Here is a 15,479-nt window from a genome sequence, read left to right as displayed (position 1 = left end):
GCAGTACTGCTAAGAAACTATCTGAAATACAGAAAATTATCTTGCTTTGCATTAGGAAGGCAGACTTGCAGGACACAATACCACTATAGGAATAGGAGCCATGCTGTAGGGCCAACTGTCTTAAACATGGTTTTTCAAGTCCAGAATGCCCACTGGAATAGATAGACATGCATTTTAGCAACTGTTCCATTGGTAGTGAGCTTTTCTCATCTACAAATTAAAACCTTGAGTGCTACAATGCCTGGAAGCACTGTTAGGCTATGGAGATCTGCAAAAGTCTGTGATGTGAGAACTAATATAAAAAATGTTGAAATCTATTTAAATAAATTTTGTAGAAGGTTGTGATATAATCCCTTTTAAAATGTCCTTTTCTCATCTTGTGTTGTTACTGGAGATAGTTCCCTTGCTTTCTCTTTTGTCCTGTGTGTAGCTGAACATTCGTGCAGTGCCAGATAAACTGCTGCTGCTTGTCCTTAGTATTAATGCAATTGATGTAAAATTACACTTGCAACTTACTATCAGCATAAATGTGAATTCATAAGAGGGTTAATTTCTTATAATATTGAAGAAATTTCAGGGTCTGCACTGAGCAGCAGTTTATGCCATCATCTCCATGGTAGAACAAATGACGTTTCTACTTGGACAAGCTTTGTTATATCAGGATCAGTAACCTTATCAGCAGCTGACCCAGAACTATAATATATGTTTGTGAATAGATAACATATGTCACAGTGAAATGCAGACTTGCCTCATAAGCAGGAGCATATAATGAAGATTTAATAATAGCAAAGACAAGAATTCACAGATGTATACGACAGTAATGTTTTTTGAGACAAAACAGCATTTTTATTCATTTTTATGCAGCATTTTAATTCACATTATTAGAGAAGCATCAATTGTGTTATCTAGTTTACTTCAGAAATGCACTAGTGTTCACATACAAATGGATTGCACAACAGTTTTCATTTTGCCACACTTACTTGTGAATTTTTTGGTTTGTTCAGAGAATATTTTGATATGAAGAACAAGTATGTGACCTAGTAGGTAGCAGAACAGAGAATGCCTTTAAGTAATTGAAATACAAGGTAACTATTTCTCTCAAAGGACCTTTAATTTGCTTGCACTTTCAGAATTGCTAGATGAAGAAGATCTGCTTAGTGCAAAAGGAAAAAAGCTTTGAAAACCTACTGCTTAAATGGTGGATTGATGCTCTTTAATTTACGATACAGCATCCCTGCCCCCAATATCAATACTCTGTCATTTTTCATGACTTATAATAAAGGGAGAGAAATGATGGTAGGGTCCTAAGATATAAAACAAGTCACCCATGTCTTGTGCATTTTGACATTAACACTTCTCTTCTTTGACCTTTGACAGATTAGGCCTTGACCCAAAGCTGCTGGCCAAAATCCTAAATATGAGCTCAGGTCGCTGTTGGTCAAGCGATACATACAACCCTGTTCCTGGAGTGATGGAAGGAGTACCCTCAGCTAACAATTATCAAGGTGGCTTTGGAACAACGCTCATGGCTAAGGTACGTAACATTTGCATGTCAAGTATGTGCAGTTGCTTCTCTCTGGGCTTCTAGTAAACGGCCTTCTCAGTGAAAATTGGTGATTGCAGGATAATGTATAGGCATGAATAGAGAGGAACTAAGCTCTTCCTGTAGCTCTAAATTAATGAGTTGTTTAGGGGGATTTTCCTTAGTCTTCAGCTTTTTTCTAGCCACTATTACTGCTGAGCCACCCAGTGAGGTTATATGCATTATCTTTTTGGGTTCTGCCTTAATAAAGGAGTCCCAATTGGCTTGCGGGTATAGCTCAGCAAGCCATTTAGGTGCCTCTTGCATGACTGCTCCAGAACTGAGGAGCCTAAGTTCAAGAGAGAATTCAGGGAAATTCAAGTGACTTAATCAGGTGCTGATAATGGCACAAGCATCTCAGATGTTGGGCCCACGCTCTTCCAGATACCTTTAACTGTGCTATTGGACATGCTCTCTAGTAAGCCCTTGCTTGCTTAGCCAATTGCTTGTGTGCTTGTCCTTCTGCACAAGGTCATCTGGAATGCGGAAAGCAACCCACACCACACAGGCTGATCTTCTGCAGGTTTCTGCAGCATTCTGTGAGCTCTCCTGAATTGTCTTAGCTGGTGACAGAAGGGCTTCTCATGAGTAATTACCTAGTAATCAAAATTGCTTGTCCACAAAGTGGGGGCATGGTTTAGGTCCTTCTCAGCAGTAGGAAGTTGAAAACCTACTGTTATCACTTCCCAGGAGAATGCACTTACTGCCATGCTCTTGGCTTTTCCAGGAAAAGTGGTGTCCCGAGTCACTCTGTGGTCAGGAAAGCAAAGCTTTTAGAGGCCAAAGGAAAGTAGGCAAGGAGGTCAGAGCTCTGCATCCCACTGTTAGGACACACAGTTGGAGGAAGGAGATACAGAACTCTGACTCTTGAACTACTTCTGCACTGAGCACAATGATTGCCTAAGGTAAACTATAAAATCAGCTCTGGAAGAGATGTCTCATCTAAGTGCAGGAAATAATTTCACACTGAATATCTGTTTCATGGAGATACTGTCCTGAGGGAGGCATTTGAGTTCATACAGGATAGGCTTTATGCATACCAGTTTATTGAGTGCTCCCAACTGGTTAGGCATTCCGTCCATTTTCAGCTCTTCCATGCAAGTAGAAATGCAGCACTTAAAACTAAAACAGCATTCTCAAAGCTGGTGAACGAACTCAGGTATTACCATGTGAATCTCCAAAATGCTGGAGCTGCTGTGTATCATACCTGCTTATTGATACTGTTCATGTAATTTCACAGTTGATTTAGGACAATTGGTGCATTTGCACACTCAATGACATTAGCCCACTTCTCTCCAGAGCAGGTCCAGGGTGGCACATGGTAGCACCAAAAAATTTTGCTAATGCTGCATGGCTCACAACCCCCTGTATTTTATATTTATGGACCAATGACCAGGAACTTTTATTTCTTTGGAGAATGTGTTAAAATATTGAAAAGTATTGGTTTTTACACTGTGTTGATGTCATTGAACGTCAGGGACAATAAAGTGTTTAAATTACAGATTTATAAAAAGCATTAGGTTATTGCTTGGAGTTTGCCAGGCAATTAGAAGATAAGCTACCTGATCTTGGCCCTGCCTCAAGGCTTGTTGCCGTGTTGTGTGTTGTTTTCAGAATCTGTTCTGCCTGTTGTGCCGTGTTTCACACTGCAATCTCTACTCTCATGATTGATAGCTCTCAATCTTGTCCAGAATAGCCTCATAGTATAAATGCAATAGGGGCGCATATTTTCTTCCCTCCCGTTTAAGTTTCTTTCTAAAGGGTTGGTTTTTTTCCTTTGGTCTCCTTCTAAGAGGGACCTTCATCTCCCCTGGAAGATGCCCTGAAAGATCTTTAATTGAAGGAATAGCATCCTGGTTTGTGCCTGTTGAAACTGCCAGCTTTTGGTTATAAAGCATCAATGATAACCAAGAGAGAGTTCCTCAGAGAGATTTGTAATTGCTGTTCACCTCTTCTGACTTGCCTCTCCTGACAGTCCTGAACACTGTCTTCTTTAGGCTAAAATCCTCAGTAAGAAGGAAAGACATTAAATTCTCTCATGCCTCTTGAACTATGCTCTGTTATTCTATATAGATGGAAGATTTCTGAAATAAGTAGCCAAGACAGCTGATTAAGTTCAGGCTATTTTTTGGTGGAGTGGTGACCCCTTCTAAGACACTGCTTTTTAGTTTGTGGAAAGACTTTTACTACTACCCATTTCACCCTCATGTGTGATATACTGTGCAGTTTGTGAATTGTTTGAGATGGTTACTTTTTTTAAGAGAAATACAGAACACAATTTTGCCACTTCAGAAATAAAAAACAACGTATTCAAAGAAGAAAGAGGTATGTAAAACCCCGAGGTTGAGGAGAAAGTATTCTGCAGTGAAAATACCTAGGAATGCTCAGTAGCAGTCACTAGACACAGTTACTAAACATCAAGTTCCTGCTCACATACCAGAGATGGTGGAAGTCAAAGGCTTTTTTAAAAATACTTTGTCAGCAAAATCTCTCAAAGCCAGAGGATCCTCATTTTTAGTGTTTGGGTCAGAAAACTTTGTCAGACATTTCTGAGAAGCTCTTTGGTCTTGAAATTTGATGCTGAAACATACAATTTATTCAACTTAATGTGAAACCTGCTCTAAAGATTATGCATTAAAAAAAATCTAGTTTAGTTTACCATGCTGTGTTTGTGTCCAAGGCATTGGCAGGTCAGAAGTTCCATCTTTCATTGACAGCACAGTTGGTAATTAAATGTCAACTTCGAATTCTGAGAAGAGCTAGATTTATATCATACTTCTCTTGAGTCATGTCAAGACAGCCTTTGAGCTTTATTCCAAATGGCAGTTTCATTTACATCAACTGCAAAATACATGTAAGGAACAGGTAATTCTGAAGTGGTGGCAAATTGTGAAAGAGAATCTGTTTCCCTATTCTAAGCTGAGGAAAAGTGTTAGAATATTCAGTGCACTGAAACATCTGGAAGATGTTGTCAGTTCCAGAGAGTATGAGAGAAGCCATAAACTGTGCTGTCATTTTAACTTTCCCAAATAAGACAGCAAAGAGAAATTTCTTTCAGAGCTATTTTGTACTATTTCACTTGAGGAATCTCCAACCTAAGTGAAAAGGTGCAAAGTACTTTACAATCTGAAGCTAAAGATGAGCTTTATTTAAATCTTCTTGGTTTTTTTCCTTCAAAGCTCTAATTTATAGAGTGGAGTTTTTAAAAAGCAAAACAACCTTCCTGCTCTTCAGTCAGGAGTCCTTGTCCATTTGACTAATGAAATGTTATTGAATGTTTCAACCATCTTGGAGCAAGACCTTCATTACCGAAGTGAACAGAGCTACCTTATTGCCTTGGTTTAGCAATGCTATTCCTCAATTTAGTGTTCCCCCAAAAAACCCTCTGTGAGCTGCTCTCCTTCCCCTCCAGTCAGAGACACAAGAGGAAGAGATCATGGATTGAGTTAAAAACAATTTTTGGGAAGCAGCCATGAGATAAGAACACAAACAGTAACAGCAATAATACTAGTAACAAAAGAGAGAATGATTTAAATGCAAAATGCTCACCAAGCCCAGGACAATGAAAAACAATAGTGGACAGACCCACTGCCACACTTTTCCACAGCCAGAATAGAACATCTAGAAAGGAAGCCAGGGAGAGTGTTCCTTTCCCCACTCCAGCAATGGCATAGGATAGTACCAAATAACATCAGGGTTTTGACCATGAGGTTTTGACATGAGGCAAGGCTCTACCCCCCCACAAATACTGCAAAAAATTAACCCTGTCCCTTGCCAAAACCAGGACATTTATGAAATTGTATTTGTGCTAGCAGTCCATTCAAAATTTTCAGGGATTGTTTCTGTTAATGTTTCTTCAGAGAAAACAGATCACAGTCACCACTACCAGTGCCAAGTACTTTCACTAGTTTGGAGTTAGATGATTTTGCCATTTTAATACTCCATTACATGAGTTAAGCTATCTTGAATAAAATGCTATTATGGGTACAGATTTCACAAAGAGGGTTTATATATGTCATGAAGTATTTTACTGTATGCAGGTTAAAGTAAGTGTTCCTAGATTTGTCAGCTCATCAGTCTTTCAACAGAGAAGAAATGATCTGCCCTGATGCAGCTGAAAACTATTTTGGATCCTGTGACATCTGATATGTGTGTTTTTCCCATTTTCCTGGAGCTTGAAGTCATTCGAGGGTAATAGGAAAAGTAACTATAATTCTGATTTGTATCAGAATGACCTTTATAGAGCCGATTTACAGATCGAAGTGACATTTAGAGAGTAGAGTAAGATCTTGAATTTCCTTGTGCTAATTCAAATCCAGACACACAGAAAGTAAAGACCTGTCTTGTAAGTCATCCCTGAGAAGTCAAAGGTGCTCTCAGCCGTATTACAGTCTTTCAGTTCCTCTGTATCAAGGATGGGGACCACCTGTCACAGTAGGGGAAGAGCATCTTCGCTTACACACTTGCAGAGCTGTGGTGAAGAAGGCTTTAAGCTAAAGTTACTGCGGGAGGGGGGGACCTGCATTCATCCTACTCCCACCAGTTCAATGCCAGTGACAGCAATAGCTGTCCAGAGCCTGGAGATGGATTGCAGGTCCAGCAGGAGAGCACCTGAAGAGCAGCACAAAGGAATTACAGCCATTCCAACCAGTAAATTTAATCAGGGCCCAGTTTAAATGACCCTATGCAAATGCTGTGTGTGCATGCCTGCAGGGCTGTGACCTTACTGGCATCACAGAGACATGGTGGAATGACCCCTCTGAGTGCAGTGTTGGAGTGGAAGGATTCAGGCTCTATGTCAGTGACTAGCTGCAGTACATGGAGCTTCACCTGGAGATGAAGGAGGAGCTGACTGAGAGCTTATGGGTCAGGATTAAAGGGAGAGTAGGGACAGGTGACATTATAGAGGGGACCTTCTGCAGCCTATCTGACATGAAGACTGAGTAGATGAGATAAATATAGACAAAAAGGATCCATCTCACATCCACAAGCCTTGGTCCTCGTGGGGGGCTTCAACCACATTGATAACTGCTGGAGGGGCAGCACAGCAGGGCAAAAGCAATCTAGGAAGGTCTTGGAATATGTTGTAAGAACCTCCTTCTTCAAAGATAGAGGAGCCAACAAAGAGAGGTTGTAATGTTGTACCTTGTTCACATCAGCAAGGAGAGGCTGGTGGGGAGTGTGGATCTCAAGAGCAGCCTTGGCTGCAGTGACCATGAAGTGGTGTAGTTTGAGGTCCTTAGGGCAGCAAGGAGTGTGCACAACTAGCTCACTACCCTGGACTTCAGCAGAGTCCTCAGCCTCTGCAAGAATCTGCTTGATACAGCACCATGATAAGGCCCTGGAGGGAATAGGGACCCAAGAGAGCAGGTTAATATTGAAGGCTCTTCTCCTCCAAGCTCAGGAGCAATGCATCTCAACAAGGAGAAAGTCAGGCAAAACTATCAGGAGGCCTGTGCTGATGAACAAGGAGTTCCTGGACAAATTCAGTAACAAAAAGGAAGCCTGCAGAGGTTGGAAGCAAGGACAGGTAGGCTGGGAGAAATATTGACAAATTTTCCAAGCAGCCAGGAATCAGATTTGGAAAGCTAAAGCCGTGATAAAATTAAACCTGACCAGATACTTCACGGGCAACAAGAAAAGCTTCTATAGGTACAGGACCTTATATAGGGTTAGGACTTGGTTTCCCAGGATTTGGAGAAGGCTGAGATACTCAAAGACTTTGACAGATCTGAGAGGTGGGCCCTTGCAAACCTCATGAATTTCAACAAGCCCAATTGCAAGGTGCTGCACTTGGGTTGGAACAATCCCAAGCACAAATACAGGCTAGGGGAAAAATGGATTGAGAGTAGCCCTGTGGAGAAAGACTTGGGAGTGTGGGTGGACCAGAAACTCAGTGTGACCTGGCAATGTGTGCTTGTAGCCCAGAAATCCAGTCACATCCTGGGATGCATCAAACGTACTGTGACCATCAGGTTGACGAAGGTGATCTTCCCTCCCTGCTCTGCTCTTATGAGACCCCACGTGGAGTGCTGTATCTTGCTCTGGGGCCACAACATAAGAAGGTCGTGGACCTGCTGGAATGGTGAAGATTGTCAGAGGGCTGGGTCGTCTCTCCTATGAAGACAGTTTGAGAGAGTTGGGTTTGTTCATCCTGGAGAAGAGAAGGCTCTGGAAAGACCTTATAGCACCTTCCAAGACTTAGAGCAAGACTACAAGAGACCTGGAGTGGGACTTTTGAAAATGTAGTGACAGGATAAGGGCTAATAGTTTCAAACTGAAAAAGGGTATATTTAGATTAGATACTAGGAGGAAATTCTTTACTGTGAGGGTGGTGAGGCACTGGCACAGGTTGCCCTGAGAAGTTGTAGATGCCTTATCCCTGGAGGTGTTCAAGGCCTGGTTGGATGGAGCTTGGAGCAGCCTGGTCAAGTGGAAGATGTCCCTTCCCATGGTCGAGGGCATGGAATTAGGTATCTTTAAGGTCTCTTCCAACCCAAACTACTGAAAAACAGGAAAAAATCACACAGCAGATTCAATAAACCACCATAGTTCTGAATGGACAGGAAATCTAGGCATTTCCTAGTAACACTTGAGAGGTTCTTTTGCAACTTTCTTGAAACAAGGACCCCAACCATTGATTTCATTAACAAAACCTTAAATGGAACATTCAGTACAGGAATTACTTTCCTACTTAGTCAAGAGATCTTTTTATATATGTCCAGGCCCTTATGTGGTGCTTCCTCTTTGGATTGTTTCATGTCTGGAGTTCAATACATCCTTCAGCCTAGCTAGCAGCTGACTATTTCTGGCTAACTATGCTTAATCATAGTACCTGGCACTCACCTTTGGGTTCTGTCCTATTTCAGATTATAACTGTAGTTGACCAAGAAGGACACACTTCCTATTAGTCCTCTTTGAACCATCTTTCCCTTTTGTTCACCAAATAGAATATTTAAAAACACAATGGAACTCTATATGCCTCTATTAAAGAAAAAGTCACTCAAGAATTTTGAGTTGTAGCAGGAACAGCCCCCTAAGCAGTTCTCTAATACATCCTTCCAATTATGCAGCAAACCAGTTATATTCACTAAGTGGCCTATGACTCTCATTTTGCTATTAACTGTTTACATTATAGTAAATGTATGTTTGCTAAGTGGCTTCCATTTTCTTGTTCTTGAAATTTCTTCTGCCTGATTTTTAACCTGTTTATAGTAATAAAGAATTCCTTTTGCCAAAAGAACTAAAATATACTCTTAGAATCTATATGAAATGCTTCAGTGGATAGCCAGGGAGAGTTTCGTACTAGAGATGACATACTAAATGGGGAAAAATAGTCTGAGTCTTGCTACTAGGTTATATAGTGATCTAGAATCTTCAAATTCCTCCTGTTATTAAAGTGGTGCCTGCCTGGCAAAGTTTGAGGTTTTTCTGTTGAGTAACATTGAATTACTTTATTACTTTATTTTAAAAAATTAAAACTACACAAAACCTTCTTCTTCCAGGTCTGAAATTTTAAGGCTGGAATATTGTACTTGTTGGCAGTAGAGTTCTTGGTACAGTGGAAGCCAAATAACCTATACTATGTACATGGATGTTTATGTCCTTGTTGTTTCTCCCCTGACTTTTTCTATTTTTCTTTCCTTCCATTCTTCCTCTCTGCCCTCTTCCTGCCCCCCCCCACAGGATCTTGGCTTGGCCCAGATTTCTGCCACCAACACGAAGACACCAGTTCCTTTGGGCTCCCAGGCACATCAGATCTACAGGATGATGTGTGCTAAAGGCTATGCCGTGAAAGACTTCTCAGCTGTGTTCCAGTTTTTACGTGAGGAGGAAAGCTTGTGAGCTGTCCTTTGGAAATGGACACAACAACAAACCACATTTTTTTATCCTTATAGCTCATTTGGGAAGTTTGTGGGTTTAATCAAGTACTGTGCATCCTGCTCCCATACAGATTAATCATCATTGGCTGTCCAGATCACAACGAACTCCAGAGTTTCTTTATAACTCTTGAAAAAGTAAGCCACAGGGAGGGGATTGTTTGGCAATTAGCCAACAGCAAGTATTTTTTTTTTTTTAAGAACCATCAAAGTTTTTTTCACTAAATACAATAAATAAATATTTTTTTTATGGAACACTTAACTGTTCACATATAAAATAACTTATGTTACGGCTACAAACTTAGTTGAATCATGAATAATAAGAGAATGTTTTATTTCAGTTTTATCATATATAATGATCTATTAAAATTTAAAATTAATACCTTATAGAAAAAAGGAATATATGTTCAGTGAGGAAACACATCTTGAGATGGATTTTTTTGGTTTTGGATCTGCTAACCTTAAGTTGATCAGAAGTTAATTTTTCCTGGGATTCAGGTTGCAGATTAAGTTTATAGGCATGTGTTCTAATTGGAAAGCTGTTACACCATGTTTTCCTGATAGACCTAGGTCGAATAATATAGAATGTGTGTCCCTCGTGTAAAGCTCCATTATTGTATTTTGCTAACCCAATTTTATATTTTCTTGTATGCTGTCACGCATTTTCAGAACTCAAGATCGGCACTTACCAGAAGTTCTAATAAAGTGTACATTTGTTTTAGGTAATTACTAAAGTATTTTAAATCTAAACAAACCCCATTATTTTGAAAATAAATAAAATCTATACTGGTAAATACTTGCTGCATGAGTATTTGCTTTTTATTTTGGTCCAGTCTTGTACACACACTATTAACCAAAACTTACACTAAGTGGTCTTATTTTTTAATTTGCTGGGTTTTCTACAGATTATCAGATCTTCTTGCAAACCCAAAGCCTTTCAAAAGCTCTTGTCCTGAAATGCAGACAGTAATATATTTGCATGTGTATTACCTTAAGTGTTCACATCTCACTGGTCTTGCCAAAGTACAGGTACATATTTGGCTTTATAAATACTCATGCTGATTTTACTAGAACTACTCACATTCAAACTCTAGGCTTAATAATCAATTATGCAACCACATTCCTGTTTTGATTGTATAATGGATCCTTTTATAGATGCACATAAAGTTATCAAAATTATGTGCTTGAATTAGCTAAATTCTGTCAATAATCAGACAACTTAGACACTATTCCAACAGATCAGTGACATCATGCAGAAGTTATTAAAGAGTAATAGTTGATCTCCTTTCGGCTTTCTTTGAAAACTGTTTGACATTCCAAGTGATTCAGGGATTTGGGATTCATTATTTTTCTATATGAGTATATGGACTACTGAGAGCAACTGTACTTTTAAAAAATTGTTTGTCTCTCTTTTGATAACAGTATTGTTTCTACAGGATTGCATTCATTCAGAAATTAGACACAGAACTACCTGCGACACAAACAGCCACTCAGGTACAACATGGCACTGTAGTTGCAGATGTGTGGTTTGACCTTTGCTAACAAGATCACATACTACGACACTTATTTCCTATGGGACTCCTGCCTCACATAACACAAAAGGAAGGTCTCGTCTTGTAATGAATTTAGGGTCAAGTAGTGAAGGCTGGTTTTGACAGTGAGATCCTTTTTCATTTGGACATTTTGTAATGGATGAGGTAAGGAATTGTAGGAGTGTCCTGGTTAAGTTTTTGTCCTCTGTGTTTGGCTTGGACATCTATCTGGCATTGCCGCACTTAGGAGAGATTCTTCCTTCTGCCATCCACCCCAGCCTGTGACAGCATTTGCTATGAAAGTGTTTGCTGGTAACCCTGAGTTTACCTGTAGGCCTGGGCTTGCAGGAAGCGTGATCATTTCTTTTTTTGAAGAACATTACATGCATATATAATTGTTGGGAGTCATGAGGGAAGAGAATATGCTCAGTGAAGAGAGGATTTGAAGTTTTTAGCCTCTGAAATCATAAAGCTTCTATTAAATAAGAGGAACTCTCATTGTTATTTTTATGTTCCTCTCTAAGGCTTGTAGCTTAGGCTTCCTGGTGTTGTTTTCTCCTCCCTCACAATCTCTCATCAAATTTTTAGTTCTCAATCCAAAGCACAGGATGCTCAAGTTGGAGGAAGGGCTGCCAGAATGCCATTTTGGCAAACCAAAAAGTATTCTGTGGTCTCCTTCTTGGAGGAGGATTGTGGCTGAAATTAAAAACAAACAAACAAAGGAAAAAGAAACCCAAAACCCTAGTTTCAGGGCAGACACCCAGCACATAAAATTTTAGAACAAGCAGTTAGTTTGGCAAAGTCAGAAACAACTTTTTAAATGAATGTTATTATAGAAAGTGCCTTGAAAACTTCAAAGATGTCTAATACCTGAAGCCAGTAATATTATTTATATTAAAACACTTTTTTTTTTTTTTTTACTAATTCTGCAGGAGAATATTGTATGACTGTATATGTATAGTGATGATAGTACATGCTAGCTGTGGCTATTCTGCATGTGTATATGTTTGTAATGTATCTTTTGCGTGAGGTATACTTCTGCTCTGTGGAAATTTGGCAAATACTAAAGTGACTATCACTGTAAGAGACAGATTTTCAAAACTGTAATTTGTTGAGTTGAACAGAAAGATGGTAAAACTGGTTGAATTTCTACACGAATTACTATTCAGTACATACATATAAGTTTGGTGCAACAAATTAGTGGCATATTTTGTAAATGTCTTAAAGGGAAACTTGAGGTGACTTATTTTTAAATGAGTTTGAATATCAAACTAGCCCTCCCATCATGCTTACTTTGGAAACTCACCCATATCAAATGCATTTACTGGCTAATAAGAAAACATTGACAACCAATAAAAGTAGTGATGTTTTTTTAAAAAGTCCTCAGCAGCCTTCTCATTTATGGTTCAGTATAACCCATCTTAAGCAACTATTTTTGGTGATTTTTTAACAGAGGAGGCCTTCTATTAAAGCCTCTGAATACTATATTGCTTTAACCTTATTTATGGCTCTTACAAGCCTCAGGAGGAGGAGGAGGTGTTCTGACCAAGTAAAATACTGTATTTGATAGTCTGGCTCTGCTTTAATCAATGAGAATTTGGCCATTAAGTACAATACTGCCAAAATTTAAATGTGTCTTGAATGCCCAGTGATTACACTGCAGATGTGGCCAAGATGCATCTGTGAAGCAGCTCAAGCACATCTCTCTGGCTGGGATTGTTCCACGTTACTGGCATTAGGATTATGAGAAGTTGGGGTGGTGGCTGTGAGAGGAAGGAGCCAGCATGAGCCACTGAAGTTTGTATTGCCAGTCTCCATCTGAGCCTTGTCCCACACTGGATGAGGGAGAGAGATACTGAGGAGTACAACATAGCTGCTGTCCCTGCCTGCATGAGCACAGACCTACCTGTCTTTTCAGCTGTTTACATCTTAGAGCTCTGCCACAAGGAGATTTTATCAAATGGCTTACAGAACTGAAAGACTGGGGCCACTCCTGAAGCAGGCAGAGAAAGGCTGCCATCACACAAGAGTTACTGTATTTATGCAGTAGATGTCTTTCTTTTAGTCTACCAGCTTGATTTGTAAGATCAAGTCTATACAGGCACAAGTCTGAGGATACTAACTTGATCAGTAGTAATACCTGTTGCTTTTGATTTGTTTTTAAATCATTGTAATTTTCTCCTTCATATGAAACTCAGCTTTCCTCAAGACAAGTCGAGAATGTTGTCTGCCTTTGTAAGACTAGCTAGTAAGCTGTGGAAACTTTGAAGCAGTTTGGAAACTTCTGTTGTGTTTCCTTGGTACAGTGACTTAATGTGGAGTTAGACTTCTCTGCACTATTTTAGACTTTAGGTTTACTAAAATCCTCTTAAAGTTTGGGGGGCTTGGAGATGTCATTGATTTCAGTATCAAGTTCTTAGAACTCTTACTGCAAGCCTTGCAAAAGTGAAAAATTTACACTTCAGGAGTGGAAGAACTTCAGTTCAACACCTACAAGTTAGAATAAATGGTGCTTTTGAAAAGCTCAAGCTTTCAGTAGCAAGAATGTCTTTGTCATTCTGTGCAACGCTCTAATGGATATGTGGTCTTTAAAGGCTGCTGGTATTTTTATGATTTGTTGCTTTCTATATATGCTTTGTCACAACCTGTCCAGCCTGCTGGCACAGTTACACATTAATTTTTTTTTCCAATAAGAAAAATAGTAATGGTTACAAAGTTTTCTTGGGTGGACAGAAAATTAATATTTTTATGGCTGGTTTGTTCAATAAATGTATGACATGGAACTAGGCTTCCATATGGCAGTGATTTTTTTTTTGACTTTGGCATTCATCATGGATTGTGAGCACTTGGGGTAAATTGGAACAGGTGGATAAGCCTTTCTAAAGTACTAAATGTCTCGTAACAACTACTGTATAATTAAAAGCCGTCTGGCTCTTTTTGCATTTACACCTAGCTCTTCCTTTTGACCTTGACCCTAAGATAAGGTCTGGATTTTCATTTGAAGAAATAACTCTGTCTATTTCTTCATCTAGTTTTACTGAGCCTCCATTAGTGATGACAGAGTTTGGTTTGTTGAAGTAAATGCTGTATATGGAGATAATAAATGTGCTAACATATGTTTTATGAAATTCATTGATTTCAAAAAGACTTGGAACACTGGCCAAAAACAACTGAAATCTAACTCATAAAAAGATGTTTGCCTGTACCTAAAATGCAGCTACTCTGGAAAGAAATGCAAATGTTGTTACAATACATTTCAGTCCTTACATCATTTTTAGAAAATAAATTAGTTGTATTTTTGCTTTGTAGAAATTCAAAGGAGAAACCAGACAAGTAAAACAAAATTTGTAGGCTTCAAATGTGGCCAGCTGTGAGCTTTATTTGGCCAGAATCAAGTGTTGCTGCTGTCTGTCTCCAGTTTGAGAGCATGACAAAAAAATATGCAGGCAACTTAGGGCACCAACAGTGGTATGAAAGTAACTCAAAGAATACTTCTTAAATTCTCTGAGTCTCTTTCCAAGTGATTCAACAGCATTAACTGGGCTATAACCACTGGATGCAGGCATACCTGAGCCAGCTGTAAGGTGGCTAGTTTGTATATCTGCAGCTCCCTAATCCCAGAGGCTTTCCTGGGTAAATACTGGGCCAGCAGTGCTGTTTCCAGTACCTAAACTATCTAGTTTGTGGTTAGCAAGAGTGGGCCATTTTTGCTTTTCAGTCATGTTATTCCATGGCTGTAGAACCTGGAAGCTTTCATTGACCAATATTTAGTAGGTTAATGCATTGGGTGTTGTAGCTGTTACCTGTTTTACAGCATCCTTCTGGCAGTCTGTGCTCATTCTTCTGCTTGTACGGTGCCTAGAGGTCCCCTTGGTGTTGTGTAATTGTGTCAGGCTGCAGTCTACAAAAAAGACTGATGTCAGTCACTGGTGATTGAAGCTGAAGCTTCAGCACTGGGATTTAAGATGTAGTTGGGTTCTCTCCATTTCTGCTTTCAAGGTTTTCATGCAAACTACTGTATTTGAACCTATGCATTGCAAGGCACCAAGAGCCTTCAGTACGTCAGCTGATTGGATTTTTTTCCTGTATTTGACTGTGTTAAAGCTCCATTTGCTATTCATGCTCAAGAAAAAGCAGTTTCTGGTCCTTGTGAGGAGACAGAGAGGAAAATACCACTAAGCACATGGAGATTGGTAGGTCACAGGACCTGATGCCGCATAGTACTCTCATTGGAAAGCCACTGAATCCTGTCCTCATCTCCTATTGCTATGACTTTTTTCCTCTGCTTGTCCCTGGATAGATAACTGTTCATTTGTGCGTGCAAGCAGAGTCTGTGTTATAAAACAGGAGAAGTAAGCAGCATATTGTGCTGTGTGACCTACTGGGTCTGTCAGGGGAAGGTGGTTCCTTGTAAAACAGATAAGGGGACCGCAGTCTGCTCCCTCCGACACCATGATAAAGATGGAGACAGTGAGTCTGCAGACA

At 39.6% G+C, this 15,479-nt stretch overlaps 1 protein-coding gene across 2 annotated transcripts in view; it reads left to right on the top strand.

Annotated features, from left to right (window-relative positions):
- The window catches only part of HIBADH (3-hydroxyisobutyrate dehydrogenase), an 87,009-nt gene extending 77,167 nt beyond the window's left edge, over positions 1 to 9,842 (top strand). For both annotated transcript variants that reach the window (XM_083875255.1, XM_083875256.1), the window contains exons 7-8: positions 1,378 to 1,534; positions 9,269 to 9,842. In XM_083875255.1, the coding sequence (XP_083731381.1) occupies positions 1,378 to 1,534; positions 9,269 to 9,427 (316 nt within the window). In that variant the 3' untranslated portion in view covers positions 9,428 to 9,842. The remainder of the gene's footprint in view (positions 1 to 1,377; positions 1,535 to 9,268) is intronic.
- The last annotated feature ends 5,637 nt before the right edge of the window (positions 9,843 to 15,479 follow it).

Source organism: Zosterops lateralis (assembly GCF_965231275.1).
Source record: "Zosterops lateralis genome assembly, chromosome: 1".
NCBI lineage: Eukaryota > Metazoa > Chordata > Aves > Passeriformes > Zosteropidae > Zosterops > Zosterops lateralis.
The sequence above is the reverse complement of the archived record's forward strand: the minus strand, read 5'-3'. Positions and strand labels throughout refer to the sequence as shown.